The following is a 22,659-nucleotide window of genomic DNA, read 5'->3' as shown; positions in this document are numbered from 1 at the left end:
ATTGCATTTTTTTTAAATCTCATAACATAAATTTTTCTGGTAATTTTCGCTTTCACAATTGGTATTAACATGTACAATGAACTGTTCTCGGACCGAAAATCGCATTTCTTAAGCGTTTATAAAAGTGAAATATTTTTTTTAATATCAACAGTACAGTTGTACTAGTAGGCTACCATTCAATTGTTAATTTTTTTTAATCTTAAACTCAGCCCTCCCATAAATGACGCTTCTGTTCGCTGAGTATCCAGATTTCGCAGCAAGCAAGTCCATTCAAGTAGCATATTTTAGTACTATTAGGTAAAGTGACATGTTCTTGCAGTAGTAGACTAATTGTTTTTGACCAGTTATTTAACGACGCTATATCAACTACTAGGTTATTTAACGTATATGTAATTGGTAATAGCGATATGGTCTTTGACGAGATGAGGCCGAGGATTCATCATGTGATATTCGTCCTACTGTTGAGGAAAACCTCGAAAAAACCCAACCAGGTAATGGAATCCAGGAATCGAACGCAGCTCCGGATCAGCAGGCTAACGCGCCTACCGCCTGAGCTACGCCGTGGTTCCCGGATTCCTACTGTCGGTGACTCAGGAGAAGACTAGAGCGGACTGAGGAGGAAGGGATGTGAACAGATAACGAACGACAACACGTCCAATATTTGTACTGCAGTAAGCGGAAACATTAGGTCTCCTTCTGTTCAACTTACCTTTAATTTGCATACGCATTGTTACTCATGTTTCCTGTACGAGTAATAACCTGGCTTATCTGAGCGATGTTTATAATAATCACAGCGATAGTCAAGAAGGTCACATTCTTTCCGCTCGTCTACTCCTGAGTAACGGACAGTACTCTATATAATATAATTTAAGTTTAAGTAAACAGAGAATACATGAATAATTTCAAGGAAAAATTATTCCGGGGCCGGGTATCGATCCCGGGACCCTTCGCTTAGCGCGCGAACGCTCTACCGACTGAGCTACCCCAGGAACTATACACGACACCGTCACAATTTTTCCTTTTATATCCACAATTCACATGAGCTGACAAGACGCCAGAACTCAACTGTGAGTGCACACAAATACTGTGTGACTTTAAATTGTGGCTTTCTGTTAACGTACCTCCAGTAACGAATGTATTATACAAATCTGGCTTTCAGGTAGTAGCTCCCTGTAAAGCAGGTTTGAATAATTTCAAGGAAAAATTGTCCGGCCCAGGAACAATTTTTCCTTGAAATTATTCAAACCTGCTTTACAGGGAGCTACTACCTGAAAGCCAGATTTGTATAAAGAATACATGTTTCAGGACCTGAAATAATCCTGAATGAACTGTCGCGCCATAAAGTCGTATATGTCGTCAAGAGGGAGTCACGAATGATACACCCTCATCGGTAATATAAGTTGGTACGAAAATGTTTGTCGATATACTAAGCTTTAAACAGGCTATCATATCAATACCAGGTTTATACGAGACTCTGTGATATTTTAACGCGTGCAAATGCCAACGTTTTCATGGCGATAAGAGAACAATGATATCAAGCTCCTATGTAAAAAGGTTTTACGCGTACTACACGTTATGACGAATCGCAGGGAACAGTGAAGTGACACGGCCGTGTTTTTCCACCAGTAATACCTCACCATCATTTAAAATATAAACGGGATTGTGCAGGCAGAGAACCCTAAATTGTTTTACTTTCCTGGAATACGTGATCATTTTGACGTAGTAACTGTTGAAGCTGTGCGGGACTTGTGAATTTGCTGTCAGGCAGTTGTTGCAGTCGATTCAATTAATGTAAAATGTGGGTTTTATTAGTTACTACGCAAAATTCAAAACTATATGGCGTCATGCATTTCAGATTATAAGACAAAAGGCAATTAAACATGTACTGAAAAGAATAGGCACATATAAAAAGCAATTAAACGTCTAACAATACTTTTCTTTTGACAAGTACTGTACATACATGAAGGCTCAAAGACAATTTCAGGGATTTCCGTAGTCATCCAATACGTAGAAAGTTCCTTGTAGAATTTTTATGAAATATATGGTACGGCAGCTTATGTTGCTCTTGTGCTTTTAATTGTTGTAAATGTTACAGAAATAGTTAATTTTAGAGGAAACGGGGGTATTCTGAGTAAATCTCACCAATTTTCTTCTTCCGCTACAAATTCCACTTGAACTCGACAGAGTTTGGAGCTTGGGACTGTCGAGGCTCTAGCGTTACAGATAACGAATTATAGAACTGTGCACATGAAATATCGAAGCGTAACAATATTTTACTCTTGTGTATGCGATTACTTTTTCAATCTGTCAACTGGCCCGCGTGGAATTCGTTGCTGACAGATGGACCATCCTGTCAAAGCCCTGACGGAGCCAGTTCTCATCCCCAGACGAATAAATGATGAACCCCAGGTCTGGAGCCTCAAGTCCTTCCTATACCAGCATCGGAAACCGATAATGTCCCCAAAACTTCAACCCAGATTATTTTTAAACAGTGCAGATAGATGAAAACGAGGGGGGAGTGGTGAGTGTTAATAGAGTGAAATAGGGAAACTGTAGTACCCTGAGAAAATCCCTCTACGTCTATTTTGTCCACCAGAAATTCCATCACAATTAGGTCGGGAATCCAACCCAGGCCACCTGAATGTAAGATCAACGTGCTCATGCTCAGCCACAGTTGCGGTGAGGTATCTACATAGATTTCTCAATACGGATTAATCTTAAGTTAGCCAGAGTGATTCCGGTTTCGATAGATTATTTTTAATACTACGTCTTTGTATATCTTACGCAACTGATATGCTGCGCTCTTCCGTGAAATAAATGTTTCACAGTTAAGTAGTAAATGTATGTATATGCAAGGGAACGTGTGCGAGTTATATTAAATTGTTTATTTTGCATTTCCTGGTAACTAAATTGTTTAATCTGGAGATATGAATGATAGCCGAGTGACTCATATGCAACCGTGGGAAGTTTTGTTGCATTAATTTGTAAAATAAACCAAACATTTTAGTTTATATGTATAGTGTGTTCAGCAGTGTTAATTTGGAAGCCGAAAAGTTTAACAAAGTCTTTCAGATGTATTGCATCAATCAAAAACCACAGATTTTGTCTGCAGAAACTGAATACCTGAAGTATTGATGTGGAACTACGTATTCAAGGATATACGCATGGTTCGGAATAAACGTTTTCACTAACCCGACTGTTCTGTTATTTTCGTGGATGCGGTGGTCTTGATGACAACGACGGAATTTATGACCAGCAAGAAGACACCGAGTATTTTCATGCTGTATACTGTATGTATATATGTTGCCGTTAAAACCCGAAATCCGTCAAAACCAGTTTCAAATAGTAAAAACTAGTTTGAAAAAATGTAGGTATATAGAAAGCGAGTTTTCGTAAGGTTAGAATCAGTGATAGGTTAGGTTAGGTTTGGTTTCTTTAGGCTTTTGGTAGGTTTTGCATACGCTTTTTGTTCATGGTTTTGTTTGCTTAAACTAGTTCTTACTATATAATTGTAGACTATCAAACTTTAAAATATCAGTCTTTTATGACTTATCATAATCATGTATATATTGGCTTATATGAAAATCAACATGAGTGGTAAATTAGTTTTTACTAATTGAAACTGGTTTTGACGGTTTTCGGGTTTTCACTATATAAAACATTGAAATATTTATGTAAGCTTACACATCAATCATTAATATACACATTTGGGCACAATATATCTTCAGAAATGTTCATCCCTTTATCATATTTACAAAGATGAAGACCAAGAACGATAGTCACTTTACTCAGCCAATATATATATTCTTCCAATAAAATGTACACATCCTTAATAATTTTCTTCGATGCGCATGGTACTATTAGCGAAAGAGAATCATTTCCTGCACTACACTTATGACTCATTAATTCATAGTGTTCTACTCAAGGGCAGGTCTTTCAATGCAAACCCAGTATTTTCAAATATTTCCTATTTTCTGCTTCCTCATAGTCTCCGCATATGATCCATATATCTTAATGTCTATCGTCTGATATCTTCTTCTGTCCCGAATTTTTCTCCTGTTCACATTCCTTCTAGTGCATTCTTCGTGGTAGTTTCTTGTCAGCCAGTGACCCAATCAATTTCTTTTTCTCTTCTTGATCAGCTTCAGCATCATTCTTTCTTCACCCACTCTTTCCAACACAGCTTCAGTTCTTATTCTGGAATCTTTATTTCGCCAAGTCTTTGAAACGGACACTCAGATAGCAATTTAAACAATAAAAAATTCGACTCGTTGCCCAGCAATGGCCTGTGACATCTGACCTTTAGCTTGATATGGAGTGATAAAGTGTTGTTGAGTTCCGGTCCTTTTAATTTCATTAACGTCACGCTTAGTTGAGAACCTGAACGTTACTCAATGAAGAATCAAACTTATCAAAAGCATGCTGCGAGAGTATTGTAAATAAATTAGCGAAAACTTCTACGAACGCTGTAATACAATAAAGCAGTGCCGATAGTGTCGTTGTCAGTATTTTTAACTGTTTAATTGATATCTTATTGAAAAATGCGTTGAAATATCATATCTAGTTAATACCAAATTAAAATGAGCGGAAACAGACCACAGCCATTTCTTAATGAGACGGAACGGAAAGACTCCTGAAATTTACGAATCGGAACGCCGTTCCGGTCCGCTCTGGTTCATTTCGAGCTCTGAAGATACATACTAGACTAGACGCCAGTTCGGAAGGCGGTCGGCTGCCAGCATTTGCGTCGAGAGAGACAGATAGTGAGAGAAAGGCAATGTACAGCATTGCCACATCGTACTTCACGCGCGCGCGCAATACAAGTAGCTGAGGAGAGAATTTCAATTTTAAAAAGACAATAATGATCTTACCCGTTGATTACTGCAAGCATGACAAACCTTTCATCAGAACATTATCAAATCTTACGTTCTATTAATAATGCTTATACCAAGTTTTAAGATTTTTATGTGTGGTATTATTATTATTATTATTATTATTATTATTATTATTATAATTATATCACACAGTTTTAATACGAAATGTATACGGTGTATTACTAGAAAAAATGATACACTATTTAAGTAGAAATTGTATATAGGTCTATTTCTAGACGCAAATTATTTTAGCTAGTTAAATACCCTAAAACAATAACTACGAGTACCATGTTATATTGCCACATTTCGGTCACATTTAATATAAATTAGGATTTAATAAATATTGAGTACCTGATTTTAATCGAAGTCGCTGATTCTCTCATCAGTCCCGTCAGATTCTTCAGAGTCGGATTCTCGAATGTACATATCTAATACTGTACGTCGCAGCACACTTTTATTAAAATCATCTAATTCAAAGACTGTTTTTCACGACGAGGATGTTTTCCAGGAGAACGAAACTTGGCAGTTCCGCTCACATTAAAAGATTTCTTTCCTTCACTAACAATTCTTTGCACGGTTCGCAAACCCACACCACATGCTTCTGCAGTCATCTCCTGCGCGTTGGCAACGTTGCGGCCAGCACCATGATGCCCGGCAGAGTTCTGCTCGTTAATGTTTTTAAAATAATTATACACCTTAAACACTATTTCCCGCGCCTGCCTGTGCAGTACTTGTCTTTTTATAGTATCTCCTTCCATTTACTTATCTTACACATACACAGTATTTGTTAGTTTTACTTATTCGATGTTTTAAAACACTCACACGTGAAAAAGTAACTCGAGAGGCACTTGTTACTGACTGATTCTGATTGGTTCTCCTGTTCAAGTTTGTGACGTCACATGCCATACAGGCTACGGCGCATCTAGTACCCGTCCGCCTTCCGAATTGCCGTCTAGTCTAATCGTTGATAACGTTTTCGATAGCTAAAGTTGGTTCTATTCTCGGTGTTAATTGGTGGACAAGGTCCGAAGATGATTTTCCTCGGAGTTCTCTCGTTCTCTCAGCTCTAAAAATGTTAATCCACCAACATTCACTATCTTTGCATGGTTTCCTTCACTTCATAAAAATGTGGTGCAAGATCACATGCGGACTTGGGACCGCCGAAAAGATGGACATGACAGCTTTCCTCAGTAACGTTTACAACCATGAAACTGGTTACGTTCACCTGTCCTGGATTCCTGATTAGAGAATCTGGCAACCTTGGTGGTTAGTCAGTGTCAAAAAGACAATGGTTATTAGAGGAGAAAAATTCGCTCCGGGTCCTTTGGTTCTACATACCAAGCTCTAACCATTGAGCTACGCCGAAGTTCAATCCCCAGCACCGGATCGAATCAAAAACAGCTGAGTGTCTACCATTTTTAATACTGTGCAAAATATCGACTTTTTTTCAGAATAATTGTCAGTATATTCTCCGAATTTAATTAAAGAATAAACATTAATGTTAAAAAGCATGCAGTTCGTTTTAACTATAAAAATAATTTCATAATTTACAAGTAAAATAAATTAACGAAAAAATCGTAATGGGTAGCACTAAGCAAAAAACAAACAAACAAACAAATCTTCGCACAATCGTACAACTGAAATTACATTACATACTATTCATATAATACTGACCATGACAGAATATATTTCATTTGTAGTGATTATTCAAATGAGGGACAGTTCTCTGTAGCAGACACCTTTTCATTATCGGCAGGTGTCCACCGCAGAGAAGTTGTCATGTACCGGTAAGAAAAAAATCCAGGGTCACTCACAACAGTAGAGATTCGATTTGTTAGATGTGTCAAAGTACGCTCTAGAAATGACAAATTTCGTAAAGGGCATACAGTATAGGAAAGATAAGAACTACAGACATAATCCAGATTGTATGAATTTACAAACATGGGGTATTTTTTATCGCTGTATAAACTGCGCAGCTATCTAGTGTCGTGTCGGTGGGATTGGCGATAACGTTTCGGGATTTTGGAGAGCCGAGAATTGGAGTAGACCTTGGGAAAACACCGATTACACGTAGATAATCATTCCACGCGGGATTCGAAATCACGTCCTAGCGCAGTCTCGAGTTACATTTCCAGTCAGACCTGCGTTTTTTGATTGAAAAACCCATACTAATGACACTTGTGGTTGGTAAGGTCGCAGTTGGGTTTTTTTAAGAGGTTCTTCTGTATCTCCAATATAACCATCGACGTCACTCCATTATCATTTCATCAGTAGGCCTATTATTTTCTCCCATCAATGGTCGACGATGTGTAGGGGCATATGGAATTAACTACATGTACCCTGTAGCCTTAGCAGAGTCGACCGGTGTGAACGAGAAGGCGCGACCCACTTTTGGGTGAGACTTTTTTTGCGAGCCCCACTACCGTACCGCTACTTGATCCCATTCGGAAAACCCCTGTGTAAAATTGAAAACAACTATAATTTTACTCAAAACCGATGGATACCACCTAACTCCTAATGTACCGGTACTAGAGTTCCTTGATAATAATTATTGAATGTAGTTAAGACAATGAGCATACCCCTTCTGATTGGTTTGATCCAACCATAACTTCAATTAACATGCAATTAATAAATATATATTCAAATAAAAATAAACTGGGTCAATGAAATAATAAATCCCTCATTATCTATAATGTCTAGACTCTAGAGTTCCTTTTGTAATAAGAGTTGAGACGTTGTATGGTTTCTGATTCCAGCAACAGTTAAAATATGTGATTATCTGAGGGGCTCACAGCCAGAGTGGACCAAGTCCACTAGTGGTCAGTTTGTGGATTAATACAATCTCGGAAGCCACCGGCGCTTGCCTACCGGTCTGAAGTTGCGTTCGGGCACGGGTTCGATCCCTGCTTGGGCTGATTATCTGGTTGGGTTTTTTCCGAGGTTTTCCCCAACCGTAAGGTGAATGCCAGATAATCTATGGCGAAACCTCGGCCTCATCTCGCCAAATACCATCTCGCTGTCACCAATTTCATCGACGCTAAATAACCTAGTAGTTTATACAGCGTCGTTAAATAACCAACTAAAAAAATACAATCTCGGATGGAGAAAACTCAGATTTATTCATTGCCACAATAAACCAAGTCCATAACTCATTTGTTACTCCACAGAGTGCAGCATTTCCTTTGGAAGGTGAAAGTTGCTAAGCATGAGTCAGAAACTTTAAGACTCAGTTTCTCGAAATTATTCCAGAAGGATTTTGTCTACTCTGGTTGTGAACCCCTCATTTGATGATAGCACTGAATGACTATAAAATGGAAAAACAAATCTCCTATGAGAAGTAAAACCATATGCCTATAGACTATATTGCATACAGGTATTAAACAAATTTGATACATAATTTTATAATATATTATTTAACTTTATAATGTAATTTATTATATATAATACATAAAAATTATTATTACAGCTAGTTTATTACTAAGGAATAAGAAAAAACACGCATTAAGTTTGCATGAACTAACAACAGCTTTTTGAATGTTTTCCGGAAGAAAATAAAAGCAGCTATTGAATCTGTTTTAGACAGTTGCGTTCAACTGATGAAGAAACTCATTGAAATATGAACCTACTGATGAAATGTTGAAACTAGGCTTTTTCGCAGAGCGGAGTGCAGACCAGTTTTGGGTAAAAAAAAATGCAAGAATACCTCGAGCGCAAGAATCTCTTAAATTTTTTATGACGTCCGAAGACAGGACTGAACGTCATAAGTGATACCAAAACAGCACAACTTATGGGGCAATTAAGCCATGTTTATGACATTGTAACCTTGTAATTGTACAAAATAAGTTTCTCGTCTATGATAATGATCGAAATAAAAGCAAGAAATCTTCTTGAACTTCAAAATAATATCACTGTGTGCGTATCGAATACAGAAGCTACGTTTTGAAAACACGCACTTCTATCGCATTGACTATTTTTTACTTTATAAATACTGAAACACTGAAGGATGCACTGGAAGGAATGGTGAACAGGAGAAGAGTTCGGGGCAGAAGAAGACATCAGATGATAGACGACATTAAGATATGTGGATCATATGCGGAGACTAAGAGGAAGGCAGAAAATAGGAAAGACTGAAGAATGCTGGGTTTGCAGTGAAAGACGTGCCCATGGGGAGAACACTTATGTAGGTGTATGTATGTATGTATGTATGTACTAAATTTTTTTTTAATTTACGTTCAACGTTGTTTATATTCATATTTAAAAATTCAGAACAAATGTATGTTAATAAGCAGACAGGGGGTTTTGGGTCCCGATACTGAACGTTAGGTGTACGTCAATTATAGGGAGGTCATTGAACTTAGACTATCGCTACGCTCCCTCCGTACGCCAAGGAATGTGACGTCTTGTCGCTGTGTAGGGACGAAAAATCCGTTTCTGTTAATAAGTGTATTGGTTTTAATTTGTAAATCATCACGCGACCCCCCCTCCCAGGAGGTCGCGACTCCCACTTTGGGAACCACTGTCCTAAGCTGTAGACCAGGAGTCATAAGATCAAAAGAGCAGTACAGAGTGGATTAAAGAGATAGAAGTGAGAAAGCTTGTTAATAATAATCATAATAATAATAATAATAATAATAATAATAATAATAAGACACACATGTGAAATGAGATTCATGAGGAGGACCGCAGGATACACTAAATCTGCATTAAATTCGACCACAAGCGGAATGAGGATACCATGGATGAACTCGAGGCTGAGCCAGTGATGGAATACATTTTGGCGATATCAATAAAACTGAAAAAATCACGTCGACAGAATGAGCAGCAACATATTTCCAAAGGCAATTTTAAATTGTCGACCGAGAGAAAAAAGGTCCATTGGCAGACTTCAAAAGAGATGGACAGAAAACAAGACCGTAACAGGCTACTCGGCCTAATACTTGTCAGGATGATGATGATGATGATGATGATGATGATGATGATGATGATGATGATGATGATGATGATGATGATGGTAGGATCTAAAATCGAGGCTAGCTCTTAGAAGCTCAAATTTTATAAATCTCCCCTATTAGCATACTGAAAAACTACTACTTAAGTGGCCACCGGCATAGCTCAGTCGGTTAAGGCGCTTGCCTGCCGATCTAGGGTTGCGCTCGGGCGCGGGCTCGATTCCCGCTTGTGCTGATTACCTGATTGGGGTTTTTTCCGAGGTGTTCCTCACCGTAAGGCAAATTTCAGGTAATCTATGACGAATCCTCGGTCTCATCTCGCTATCACCAGTCCCATCGACGTTAAATAACCTCGCAGTTGACACAGCGTCATTAAATAACCAAGTAAAAAGACTACTTAAGTTCAGGTGGATATGAAGTATGAGAAAGTACTGTAGTAGAAATCGCATTTCTTCTGGCGGTAATTTGTCGTTCTATGAAAACCTTCTGAAGATGGTCATTCATTCATTCAGTGGTCTGCCCAAAGGCAGGTCTTTCACTGCAAATCCAGCTTTCTCCAATATTTCCTATTTTATGCCTTTCACTTTGCCTCCTCATATGATTCATATATCAATGTCGTCTATTATCTGATATCTTCTTCTGCCCCGAACTCTTCTCCCGTTCACCATTCCTTCCAGTAGGCAGTTTCTTCTCAGCCAGTGACCCAACCAATTCCTTTTCCTCTTCCTGATCAGTTTCAACATCATTCTTTCTTCACCCACTCTTTCCAACACAGCCTCATTTCTTATTCTGTCTGTCCACTTCACACATTCCATTCTTCTTCATATGCACATTTCAAATGCTTCTTTTCGCTTCACTTCACTTCGTCGTAATGTCCATGTTTCTGCTTCATACAATGCCACACTCCATACAAAGCACTTCACAAGTCTCTTCCTTAGTTCTTTTCCTAGAGGTCCGCAGAAGATACTCCTTTCCCTATTAAAAGCTTTCTTGGCCATTGCTATCGTTATTTTGACTTCCTGGCAGCAACTCATGTTACTGCTTATAGTACATCCCAAGTATTTGAAATTCGTCTGAAAATTGACGTTTCTTTCAACGTTGTAATAATTTCGTAATGCCGGTACTCCAAATAAAGAGAAAAAAAAATCATCTTTTATCGCGTCATCGAAGAGTTCTTTCGGTTAAATTGATCGGATTCTAGGAAACCCTGAAATTCGGAGGTCTGGAAACCCAGTTTTGTCACACTTGTCACATAGACGCCGCGGAGAACATGCGAGCCAAAGTTCACGCGATATCGCCTGCATTTTCTAAATATTTGAAGTGCAAACACTTGCCCTCTAACCCTTGACGTCACCACTTCACAGCTGCGCACACAAATGTCAGCACGATTGTTGCAACGAATCCACTCGTTCTTGGGTTCAACTCCCGGGCGATTTGTCTCACTTTTCAGGTTATCTGATACACAGTTGAATCACTATATGTATTTACAAATACCAGTTCTTGTGTGTACGGAAATGTTCAGTCTTCCTTCATTTATGGTGTATGAGAGCGAGTAAAGCCATTAGCGTCGCTGTGGGTGACCTAGTTATTTATTATGTACTTGCCTCTGAGTCAACCTCGGTCGAATGCGATGAGATTTTTGGCGACAAAAGTAGTCCCAAGTGCAGTTTAATTCTGATGAGGAAGTCAAATCGTTGATTTACTGTAGCAGAGTTACCGCTTGATAAATAATTTTCTTCGTGAAAAAAAAAAATAAATAAATAAAATAAAATAAACCTATAAAATCCCATGAGGGCAAATGTCTCCTGCTTTTGTGCAATGTAAGCTCTGAGAGTAACCACTAGGGGCCATATTCATAGATATTCTTAGCGCGGGCTTCCGGTGGATAATCAGCGAACCAACGTTTTTCGTAATCATAAACCAGTGTTAGCGATTTAATATGATATGAATCCTGTATAAGCAATCACTCGATAGCCGGGGCTAGTTTAGCACGCTCGTAGCGCGGGCTAGCGAAATGTCTATGCATAGCAGCCTAGGTGAGCTAATCCTAGCAAGTTCTTGTGTGCTAACATGTCGTCCTACTCACTACTGTACATCCGGGCTGCAAACTGGTACATGAATTAAAACGTGTTGAGAACTGAGACTAATACACAGAGAGTAGATTGCATAATTTACTTTAAAATTAAGAGTATTTTCTAATCTTAACCTGTTTCTAAACTGAAATTCATGTAACAGCTTGCATCGTTTATACAATATGACATTGTCCATACTAATCTTAGAAATTTCTCAAGTCTGCTTCATTTTCTATTCCTAGTAACACGTGTCTTCATGAATGAAAATAAAATAAGTCTACAGGCAAAATGTCATTACATCTTTCTTAATTCTTGATTAGCCTATATAAGTTATGTCATCACAATATAAAGTATTTCGTAGAAAATTGTGTGAATATGATTCAAAATGTCACTGTTTCACGTTCCTCTATACGTAACAGTAGGACCTAATCGCCAACGTACTAAACATTAAGGGCCATATTCATAGACATTTTAGCGCGGGCTTCCGGTGGATGATCAGCGAACTAACGTTTTTCGTATTCATAAACCAGTGTTAGCGATATGTTATGATATGAATCTTGTACAAGTAATCAGTCGATAGCCAGGGCTAGTTTAGCACGCTCGTAGCGCGGGCTAGCGAAATGTCTATGACCAGAGAATGAGTCTGACATTTATTTATTAATAGATTTATATATGTGGCTTCCGACCAGGAAGAAGTGTTCAAGACCATATTTTTCGCTGAGACAAGTTATAGAAAAGGCTACAGAATATGATAGGCTTGGAAAAAGCCTTCGATAGGGTTCCATGGAAAATTCTATGGAGTACCCTACAGAGATATAAAATGAATATGCATTTAATTAAAGCAATAAAAAGTTTTTATGAAATTTGCAGGTGCTATGTCAGGACATGTAATACTAAATCTGAAGAATTCAGAATTACAGCAGGAGTAAGACAAGGGGATATATTATCACCATATTGGTGTTGGGGGGGGGGGAAGTCAAGAGAAATGTAAAAACTATGGAAATGAAGTACTTAAGAAGAGTAATTGGGAAAACAAGGAAAGACAAAATTAGGAATCAAACAACACGAAGTAGAACAAGTACAGCTTAGATGCGCACATCGACTTTCATATGTATAAAAAGTGCGAATGCTCATTAGTCATTACGGTTTCAAACCGTTGAAAGCTGCTACAATAAAACAATTGAAATTCTGCCATTTTTTTGGTTCACCACGTATCCCGGTGCCTCGCATTTACCACTGAGGCCGACAAATATTGTTCGAGACTTCCAAACATTAAACTCTAGTTTCTGAGTTCAAACATTTCATTAATCAGTACACACAGGCCTATTATTACCTCTAAACTTCAGAGTTGTTATCTACTTGGCTCCAAGTTCAGGAAGCTGTGGTGACCAAGTCAGCCGCTAACAAGGGTCGGGCGGGGTTAATGGAACATTCGCCTGGGCAGTTCAGCGCTCCACAAGCTATTAGAATTGCATAAGATACAATTGCGTTCATACAGTACTTACTCAACGATGTCCCTCCCTCTGCTCATATTGACGATTACACCAACCACTTGCTTTCATGCGTAATCAACCACGTTTTAGCCTATAATATACAGTATTTTACTTCCTCGTTGTATTAAATATATAGCGAAACAATTGAATGGCAGAAATAACTTTCGAGTGTTTTTCATCATCTTTTTTTGTGAAAGTTGATTTGGCCATATGTTTTTCGTTCGCAAGGTTAGAGGGCCTATCAACGACGTTTCACTTTCATATTATATTCACTTCCTCATGTAACATTGTAAGTGACAAGAATGGCTTTCAGGATTGCTTCATCTTCCTTGTTTCAAGAAATAAAAAGTTTAGGCAAGAGCTTTGGATTATTTGTCTGTATGTTATAGCTTATCTGTCATATCAGAATTAGAAACAATAACATACATAGCAAATAATCAGAATTATTGAGATATCTGAGCCAATTCGACGCTTTAAAATTGACAGAGCTCTTACCACAAATCCATGAGCATGCTTGATAACGTCATATAGTATAACGCTTCCAGATCGAGCTGTGTTGCAAATTATGACAAAAAAACATTATAAAAATAGCAATATTTAGATCTATGATTCAATCTAACTCCGATATTAAAATAAGTAAGAGCTACGTACTTTCTCACAACTTCACTTAGTAGAGATTTATAATAGGTAATTCATTCATTCATAGTGTTCTGCCCAAGGGCAGGTCTTTCACTGCAAACCCAGCTTTCTCCAATCTTTCCTGTTTTCTGCCTTTCTCTTTGTCTCCTCATACGATCCATATATCTTAATATCGTCTATCATCTAATATCTTCTCCACCGAGCTCTTCTCCCGTTCACTATTTCTTCCAGTGCATCCTTCAGTAGGCAGTTTCTTTTCAGTCAGTGACCCAAACAATTCCTTTCCCTCTTCCTGATCAGTTTCAGCATCATTCTTTCTTCACTCACTCTTTCCAACACAGCTTCGTTTCTTATTCTGTCTATCCACACCACATGTTCCAGTCTCCATATTCACATTTCGTTTTTTCTTCATGTCGTCGTAATGTCCATGTTTCTGCCCTCATACAATGCCACACTCAATACAAAGCACTTCACTAGTCTCTTCCTTACTTCTTTTTCGAGGTCAGCAGAAGATGCTCCTTTTTCTATTAAAAGCTTTCTTTGTCATTGCTATTCTCCTTTTTTTGACTTCCTGGCAGCAGCTCATGTTACTGCTTATAGTACACCCAAAGTGTTTGAAGCTGTCCACTTGCTCTACTACCGCATTTAGAATTCGTAAGTTTACCTTCTTTATTTTCCTCCCTATGACCATAGGGTTTTATTACAATTTTTTCGCTTGTTATTCGTCCTCTGTATCTCACAACTGGAGGATATTTTTAAACCTTTGTTGTTATTCTTGATTGTTCGGATCCTATTCTTTGTATCTAGGTATTTTTTATGTTTCTCTAGTGGTAATTCTTAATTACCTGTTATTGATTTTGATCACATTGTTTCGATCCTGATCTTTGTTTATTTTACAAATGCTACGCCGGCTGATTGAGGAATAGTTATGGGACAGTGCACTAGTTTAGAAATGAACGTAGCGCTAAAGGCTAACTCTGACATACCCATTTCAATATAATCAGTTTCCACATCTTCAAGAATTGACATGTTCTCAACACTTGCAAAGAACAATGAATTTGTAAAACTTAATTTTTTCGAATGTATCCGTGCACTTGTGCCTAAATTTATCCCTAATCTTTTTCATGTCAGTTTCCTTCACAACAGGAAGCTGTCAGATAGTGATAATTTCTGACATACTTCCCAGGAGGAGAAAAATGAGAAGGAACTCGATAGAATTAATTAACTATAACATTTTATACAGTAATTATTTAATTTCCACTGGACACTATTACTATTATTATTATTATTATTATTATTATTATTATTATTATTATTATTATTATTATCATCATCATCATTATTGGCATCATATGCACATACACCTAACAAATACACCTTGCCTTGCTAGGGATAGCACATGCAGGATGAACCGTTAAGTAATGTCATTAATTTCAGAGAGTTATTCTTTGAGATATTTCAAACAAAAAAGCTTAATATAGTTTTGCTTCCTTTTCGATAAACATTGTTTTATACGAAGCATTTCACAACGTGTTTCGGGAAAGCCATTGATTTAATTCCCAATATGCCCGGTCAATTTAAGAGAGTAGTGTATTATGATAATATATTACTGAAATAATTTTAGTTTTGTCCTTTAAATGTACAGAAACTTGATCCAAACAAATGTAACTTTTCGTTCTGAAGGATCAAATTTCTGCACATTTGAAGGACAGAATTAAAATTCTTTCAATAATTTATTACCATAATACACTGCTTTCTTAAACTGACTGAACATATTGGAAATTAAATCAATAGTTTTTCCAAAACACGCTATGAAATGTTTCATATAAAATAATTTTTATCTCGAAAAAAAAAAGAGCACGCTTCTGTTAAACTTTTTTATTTGAAATATCTTAAAGAATAACCCCTTGAAACTAATGACATTACTTACGGATCACCCTGTATAGTTTATATTAATACACTTTTGTAAAATATAGATAGATTCATATTTGGAGAGAGTCGCTATTATTCAAGCTGATCTATGCACGTACTATGACTAAAAACAAGAGATTCGTTCAATTTTAAATACATTTTTTTAATTAAATTTGTTGCTTTAAGGGGAGGCAGAGGTGAAATTTTGAACAAAACTGAAGCAAAAATGAAAATTTGGTTTTTTCCATTTTTATTATCTTTATTTTCATATTCCGGTGTTAGTTTTTGATTATGTGCCCTTTAAAAGTATGAAATTAAAACCAAGATAACTGTATTATTATATTATTCCCATAACAAACTAATACTTATCATTATTTATATACCTTCTCTGAACATATAAATAAAAAGAAATATTGAAAATTTCTTACAATATGGTGCATGGCTCATTTTATATCAAACGATATAAAGTTTTATAAAATTATTAATATTTACGTAACTATTGTACTTAGAAAGTTGAAACTTGGTATGTCCATTACTAATAACACACTTAGTATCCATGATCAATTTCAAACAAATGGGATAAATTTTGTGGATTTTGAAATATTCACCTCTGCCTCCCCTTAAATTTAACTGGATTAGCTAAACGCATCTGAATCCCTGCGGTGGCTGCGTGGTCTAGACCATTAGTCTGTCACGCAGGCAATTCGATTTCGAATTCCGATTAGGAATAGGATTAATAAAAATAATCCATAAGTGACACATTGCAGACAAGTTTTGGGTTTTATTCAGGTTCTCCCGTTTCCCAACATTAGGCATCAACATCATTCCGTCCGATCTCCACTCGGAGAGGGGGCTGGTCTAGGGATAAGCGGAGTTGCCTGCTGCGAAACCTGGATAAACAGCATACCTCAGCGTAGTCAGCTGGTATGGGTGGGGCGCCTAGGTGGGGAATTAACACAAAAATATTTACAAGGTCGCAGTGCTGGGTCGTAGTGACCGCCCTCAAATAATAGTATCAGTATCAGTAAATCTCCAGGAGGAACATTTCGAGCTCGCCATGCCTTCCCCTCCCCCACCGGACTATTCTCTGAATGTAACCCTAAGACACTTTTTGTTCTAAGTTTGTAATGCAGGAACATAATATTGTTCTTTCTCTGACACATATTGTATCGTCCAGTGAGATGTACTGCCTGATAATTAATAGATGTACATATTAGCCAGAACATCAACAAAGGTATTACTACTGTAATATTAGAAATAAAACATACTAGTGGCTTGTGCAGCAAATGCTGCAAATTAAGTTCATTAGAAGTTCAAATTAAAATTTTTCAAATTTATTTCCAATTAAGAATAGCAGACATTTTGAAAGTTATTTGCTTCCATAATAGTGAAACATACTCCCTCTGAATGCGTTTTATGCCAAATACATTTCCTTGAACCTATCCATCTTCAGTTCTTGAGTTTCAATGCGAAAACGCAAGTAACAATGTTAGGACGATCAGGGAATTTTTCATGTGGGAGTAATGCAGTAGCTATTTCAGGTCATTACGGATTATAGGTGAGAGTTAAGAACATTTCAGGTTCGATTAAACCAAAGAAATATGAAATTAATTTTGATTTAGTTTTAAGACGCAGCTAAAATAGGAAGCATGACTCATTATTATCTAGGAAAATTAGTGAATCACACATATAAATATCTACATCACACTGCCATTAAATATATGAAAAAAACCCACATCACTTGACTAATAACTATAAAAATATTTTATTTTTAATAACAATATTGTTATCTTACTTAAGTTTTATAGTTTTCAGTAACAATATATATAGCTGTTACTCAGTAAATTACAATAATAAAGATCTAATTTAAAATATTCTTTCTCTGCGTCTACTTATATAAAACCTCAAAAAGTTTCACTTTCATATCATCAATATAGCATTAATGTGTGTAATTAGTGGCATTAACTATAATAATATTAAATTTTTAATGGTAATAATCTCATCAAACATTCTTAAGTTTTGTAGTTCTTAATATCCAATACACAGCTGTACTCGGAAAACTACAGACCAGAGAATCAGACCTGTAAATAATTTTTATACGCCATCTGAGCTCTAAATATGTCAGCAATCCGCAGGTCATGGCCTTCGTGTAATATTGTTTATTGTAGTGTGTGTTTTGTTTTATTCTGAAAAGCCATATTTCTCAAAACTGACGACAGATGAATTTTGGAAAATAGGAAAATGATGTAGGAAAATTGACATTTGACTGAAAACTACTATTTTTCTGAAAAACTTTGGGTTCCAAGCTTCAAAATGAGGAGTTATTTATTAAAATCCGTTCAGCTGTTTTCCCGTAATTTCCATTACCAGTTCAAATTATATGTCGTTTCCTTTATTCGGCGCAGTGTTGCAGTGCAAGAAAGGAGCCGAATTAACGGCAGCAGCCAACAATAAGTTCTCACTCGCCCTGTATCACACTCTCGACAATGCCGACAACCTTGTGGCGTCGCCCTTCAGCCTGCATGCTGCGCTGGCTCTCACGTACGTGGGAGCGCGGGGGACCACGGCACAGCAGATAGCAAAAGGTCTGCATCTGCCGCAGGACAAGGGCACCGTGAAGGCGGGGTATCGGCAGACGCTGGGTGTCCTCAGGGGCTCCACCCTGCTTGAGGTGGCGACTCGCCTCTACCTGCAGACCGGCGCCCCCGTGCTCAAGGAGTTCCGCAAGGCGGCGCGAAAGGCCTTCCTAGCTGACACCAAGGAGTTGGACTTCGCGAGGAACACAGAGAAGGCGCGCCGTATCATCAACAACTGGGTGCAGAAGCGCACGCACAGCAAGATCTCCAACATGATCGCGCCCGGTACGTACGCATTCCAGTGTCATCATTTTCCAGTCTCCATATTTCCTTTCTTTGAACGACTGAGTATGTTTATTTTCCTTCCTTTCCTTAATTCCTTTTTCTCAAATTATTTTCTTTATTTCTTCCAGTCTTCCCTTTCTTTTCAACATTCTTGCTTCTTTCTTTCCCTTTTTGTTAATTCGTTTCCTTTTTTATATTACCTTTCTCTTTTCCTACTTTCTTATATAGGCTGTAGCTTTATGTTTCATTCTATTGTTTTATTTATTTCTTCCTTTACTCTCTAACCTTCTGTTTTCTCTCCTCTGGTTTTCCGTATGTTTTTTTTCTTATCCTTTTCTTCTTTCTTATGTGCAGTTTTATGTTTCATTCAATTATTTCCATTTATTTCTTCTTTTTTTATGCATCAATTATACCGGTAGTCCCCTTTCAGGAGAGGGCACAGACTGGGACTGTCCTCGCACGCAGGCCGCTCGTGTAGGCCCATTGTACTACCCGGGATGGAATGACCTAAGGTCCTCTGCGCTACAGATCCCCCTGTGCGCTGCCTCAAAAACTCCCCTACAGCCGAAATGATCCTTTTACCTTTCCACGTAGGCCTTACTGCGGTCCCTCAACCCCAGTCCCACGACCTCTGTAGCGAGTCCACAGTGCATAGCACTACCACCAACAACGACTGACCACATATCCACAGGGTCTAATTTTGGTGGCGGACCACAGCCGACTCTACATAGGCGCAAGCCCGAAACTTAGGAAAAAAACGGAGATGATTATGAAAGAGGGGAAGTGTAATTATGACGGCGAAATGAATCCGAGGTCCAATTAGTTGAGACAAAACCTCGGAAAAAACCTCAACCAGGTAACTTGTTCCAACCAGGATTTGGACCCGGACCCAATCGTCTCACAGTCAGATGTGCTAACCGTTACTCCTTTATCCTCTAACCTTCTTTCTCGCTTCTTCTTTTCTCCTATCTCTCTACCCAGATGCGTCATTAAGGTTAGGGAGAGGATAGTGCAACTGTCCGCCCACGAGTTTAAAATTGTAATAATAATAATAATAATAATAATAATAATAATAATAATAATAATAATAATAATTGAGTAGTACTATTAAAGAAAAAATGCGAGAACTGTATCCTTAATATTATGAAGAATGGCGCCTTCTGGATGGTTAGGGATTGCGTCAGGGGTTGTGCGCGCGCATCTGACGAGAGAGCGGGGAAACAGGAACTCCAGACAAAGCGCGGTATGGAGCGAGGAGAGAAAGCTACGGTGGTTGGGGGGAGCAAGGAAACGTCTAGAAGTGAACAGTCCCCCAAAATTCTGGAACCAGAGCGGCATCGAAGACTCTAGTAAGTGTGGTGTATAAATAACGCCGAAAGTTAAGTCAGTGAGCCAGTCTTCGAAAGCAAGCGAGCGAACGAGCGAAGTGAGTCCGTAACTGTGACAGTGTACACCAGGCGAGTGCGACGCTGTTCAGGAGAATGAAACATAAAACTGCACGTCGAACCCAGGTCTCCCAGCTGCGGTTCAATGCACGTCGAACCCAGATCTCCCACCTGCGGTTCACTGCACGTCGAACCCAGGTCTTCCAGCTGCGGTTCACTGCACGTTGAACCCAGGTCTCCCAGCTGCGGTTCACTGTATGTCGAACCCAGGCTCCCGAACTGCGTCGCACTCGCCTGGTGTACACTGTCACAGTTACGGACTCACTTCGCTCGCTCTCGAAGACTGGCTCACTGACTTCACTCACGGCGTTATTTATACACCACACTTACTAGAGTCTTCGATGCTGCGCTGGTTCCAGAATTTTCGGGGACTGTTTGCTTCTAGACGTTTCCTTGCTCCCCCCAGTCACTGTATTCTCCCCTCGCTCTGTACCGCGCTACCGTCTGGAGTTTCTGTTTCCCTGCCCTCTGGCCAGATGCGCGCGCACACACCCCGACGCAATCCAGAACCATCCAGAAGGCGCCATTCTTCACAATATTAAAATATTCTACTTTTATAAATGCTTAATCAATAATAACTTATTCAAATAAAAATACACACATTAAAATACAATGGATCCCGAAAGAGTATTGCTCGTGTTTGGGAGTCATTTCATAAAAATAAAAGACAAGATTAACTGAGGCTAATTGAGAAAATTACCATCCAGCAATGTCTTGTCCTATTAGAATTCGCTAGAAAATCTGGTGTTTTAATCCACTGCATAATTAAATATTAATATTTTAAATATATAAAAGAAATTAATGATTTTTTTTTGTAATTATACACGACACATCGACCAGGCCTCCGTCTGTCATACACAAGCATTTATGTGTGTATTTCTACATATTTGTATGTCAAAAACTTGTGTATTTCTCTGACTCCTCTTCGCAATAGAGGTCCAGGTCCAGGTGGACTTCCATTTTCTTTCTTTCTTATCCACCTCTGCCACAGTCACAACAAACAGGTAACATTTACAATTCGTTTCTTCAGGGATTCTGAATCCACTGACGAGGCTGGTGCTGATAAATGCTGTGTACTTCAAGGCACAGTGGCTGCAGCCCTTCAACAGTGACGACACCAAGACAGAACCGTTCCACGTCAACAGCACAGACCAGGTCGAGGTGCCAATGATGCACATTAAGTCCTATTTCAATTTCAAAAACGCAGAGGACCTGGGCGCCAAAATCCTTGAGTTGCCCTATGAGGTAAGCAATGTGAGCATGTCATCCTCGTGTAAAGACTTTTCCATTGTTGTGGTTGTTCAAAACATCTTGACATGTTTTCTCTTTTTCATTCACATTTCTTCCTTATTCTCTATGTATTTATGGCTACTAACATGATCCTGATCTTGCTAGGAACTTTTACGCTAATGGTAGTTGTTATCTAGCATGAAATTAGCTCTTCTCTCAGCTTACATGATACCCATTTTAACTTTAGGCATCTCGGAACTATACATGTATGTCACCGGGTTTCATTACATAAATAAAACTAAAAAAAATTGGGGTAGGCTGTGTCGGTGACATACCCTTTATGTACTTCGATCCATGTTTGATGTAGAAGGTTATTGTGAAAACGAAAGACAGGTTAACTATAGTAGAATTTTATTTTTTAAAGGAAGGTGGTATAAGAACTAACAAACATATGATTTATTGCCCTGTAATTTCATTTAGTTCACTTGTGTTATATTTTCTCACATTTTTCTTGAGATCTAATCACTTATACTGGCCGGTATATGTGTTTGCTTCTACTGAATCGTATTCAGTGTCCACATCCATTGGTTTGCATGTATTTTCAATAGAGGTGCTCGGTTGGGGCTTTTCGAGTTGCGTCACTTTGGTTTTCTCCCTCTATGTTCGGGTCATTTTGAGTTTCTTCGAACTCCTCTTTCATCCGATATGCCTTTCTTGCATTTTGACTTGGACTTTAGCTACAAATATTTCGACATTTCCATTTTAGTCACTTATTTTTTTCGGGATTCTCACTTATAACTTTTCACTATCAGTTTAGATGCTTATTATTTAGCGTTTTCTGCTTAGATCTCGTTCAGACGAATTGTTTGAGATTCATATCACCATTCTACCACATTGCAATCTGGAGATACAGGCCTACTAACTTGAAGACATGTGACTCAGTGCAAAAGAACCAAAAATGGCAGATGTTTCCCCCGCTCCCTGTGCATGTATGTGGCTTTGAAGTACCTATTGTTAGGTGCTTATATCTTTTGGTTATCGAAGTTAGTTTCCACAGTTTGGCTATCGGATATACTTTTTGAGATATTAACTTCAGCGTTTTCCTGTGTGATGTTGACACCCAAGGAACATTTGCAGTATCATTTACTACTTTGTATTGCGGCATTCTCGACTTGCAGATGATAG

At 38.2% G+C, this 22,659-nt stretch overlaps 2 protein-coding genes and 1 non-coding gene across 4 annotated transcripts in view; 1 reads left to right on the top strand and 2 right to left on the bottom strand.

Annotated features, from left to right (window-relative positions):
• LOC138714972 (cuticle protein 1-like) overlaps window positions 1-22,659 on the bottom strand; it is a 62,737-nt gene that overhangs the window by 28,647 nt on the left and 11,431 nt on the right. The window lies entirely within an intron of this gene.
• Window positions 1-22,659, top strand: part of LOC138714971 (leukocyte elastase inhibitor-like) — a 32,885-nt gene that overhangs the window by 5,016 nt on the left and 5,210 nt on the right. The window contains exons 2-3 of the mRNA XM_069847294.1: window positions 18,344-18,799; window positions 21,275-21,489. Of these exons, the coding sequence (XP_069703395.1) occupies window positions 18,344-18,799; window positions 21,275-21,489 (671 nt within the window). The remainder of the gene's footprint in view (window positions 1-18,343; window positions 18,800-21,274; window positions 21,490-22,659) is intronic.
• TRNAS-GCU (transfer RNA serine (anticodon GCU)) lies at window positions 917-990 on the bottom strand. Its single transcript has one exon. It is a non-coding gene; the product is annotated as a tRNA-Ser (tRNA).

This window comes from Periplaneta americana, chromosome 15 (assembly GCF_040183065.1).
Source record: "Periplaneta americana isolate PAMFEO1 chromosome 15, P.americana_PAMFEO1_priV1, whole genome shotgun sequence".
NCBI lineage: Eukaryota > Metazoa > Arthropoda > Insecta > Blattodea > Blattidae > Periplaneta > Periplaneta americana.
Note: the sequence above shows the minus strand (reverse complement) of the source record. Positions and strands in the feature narration are given on the sequence as shown.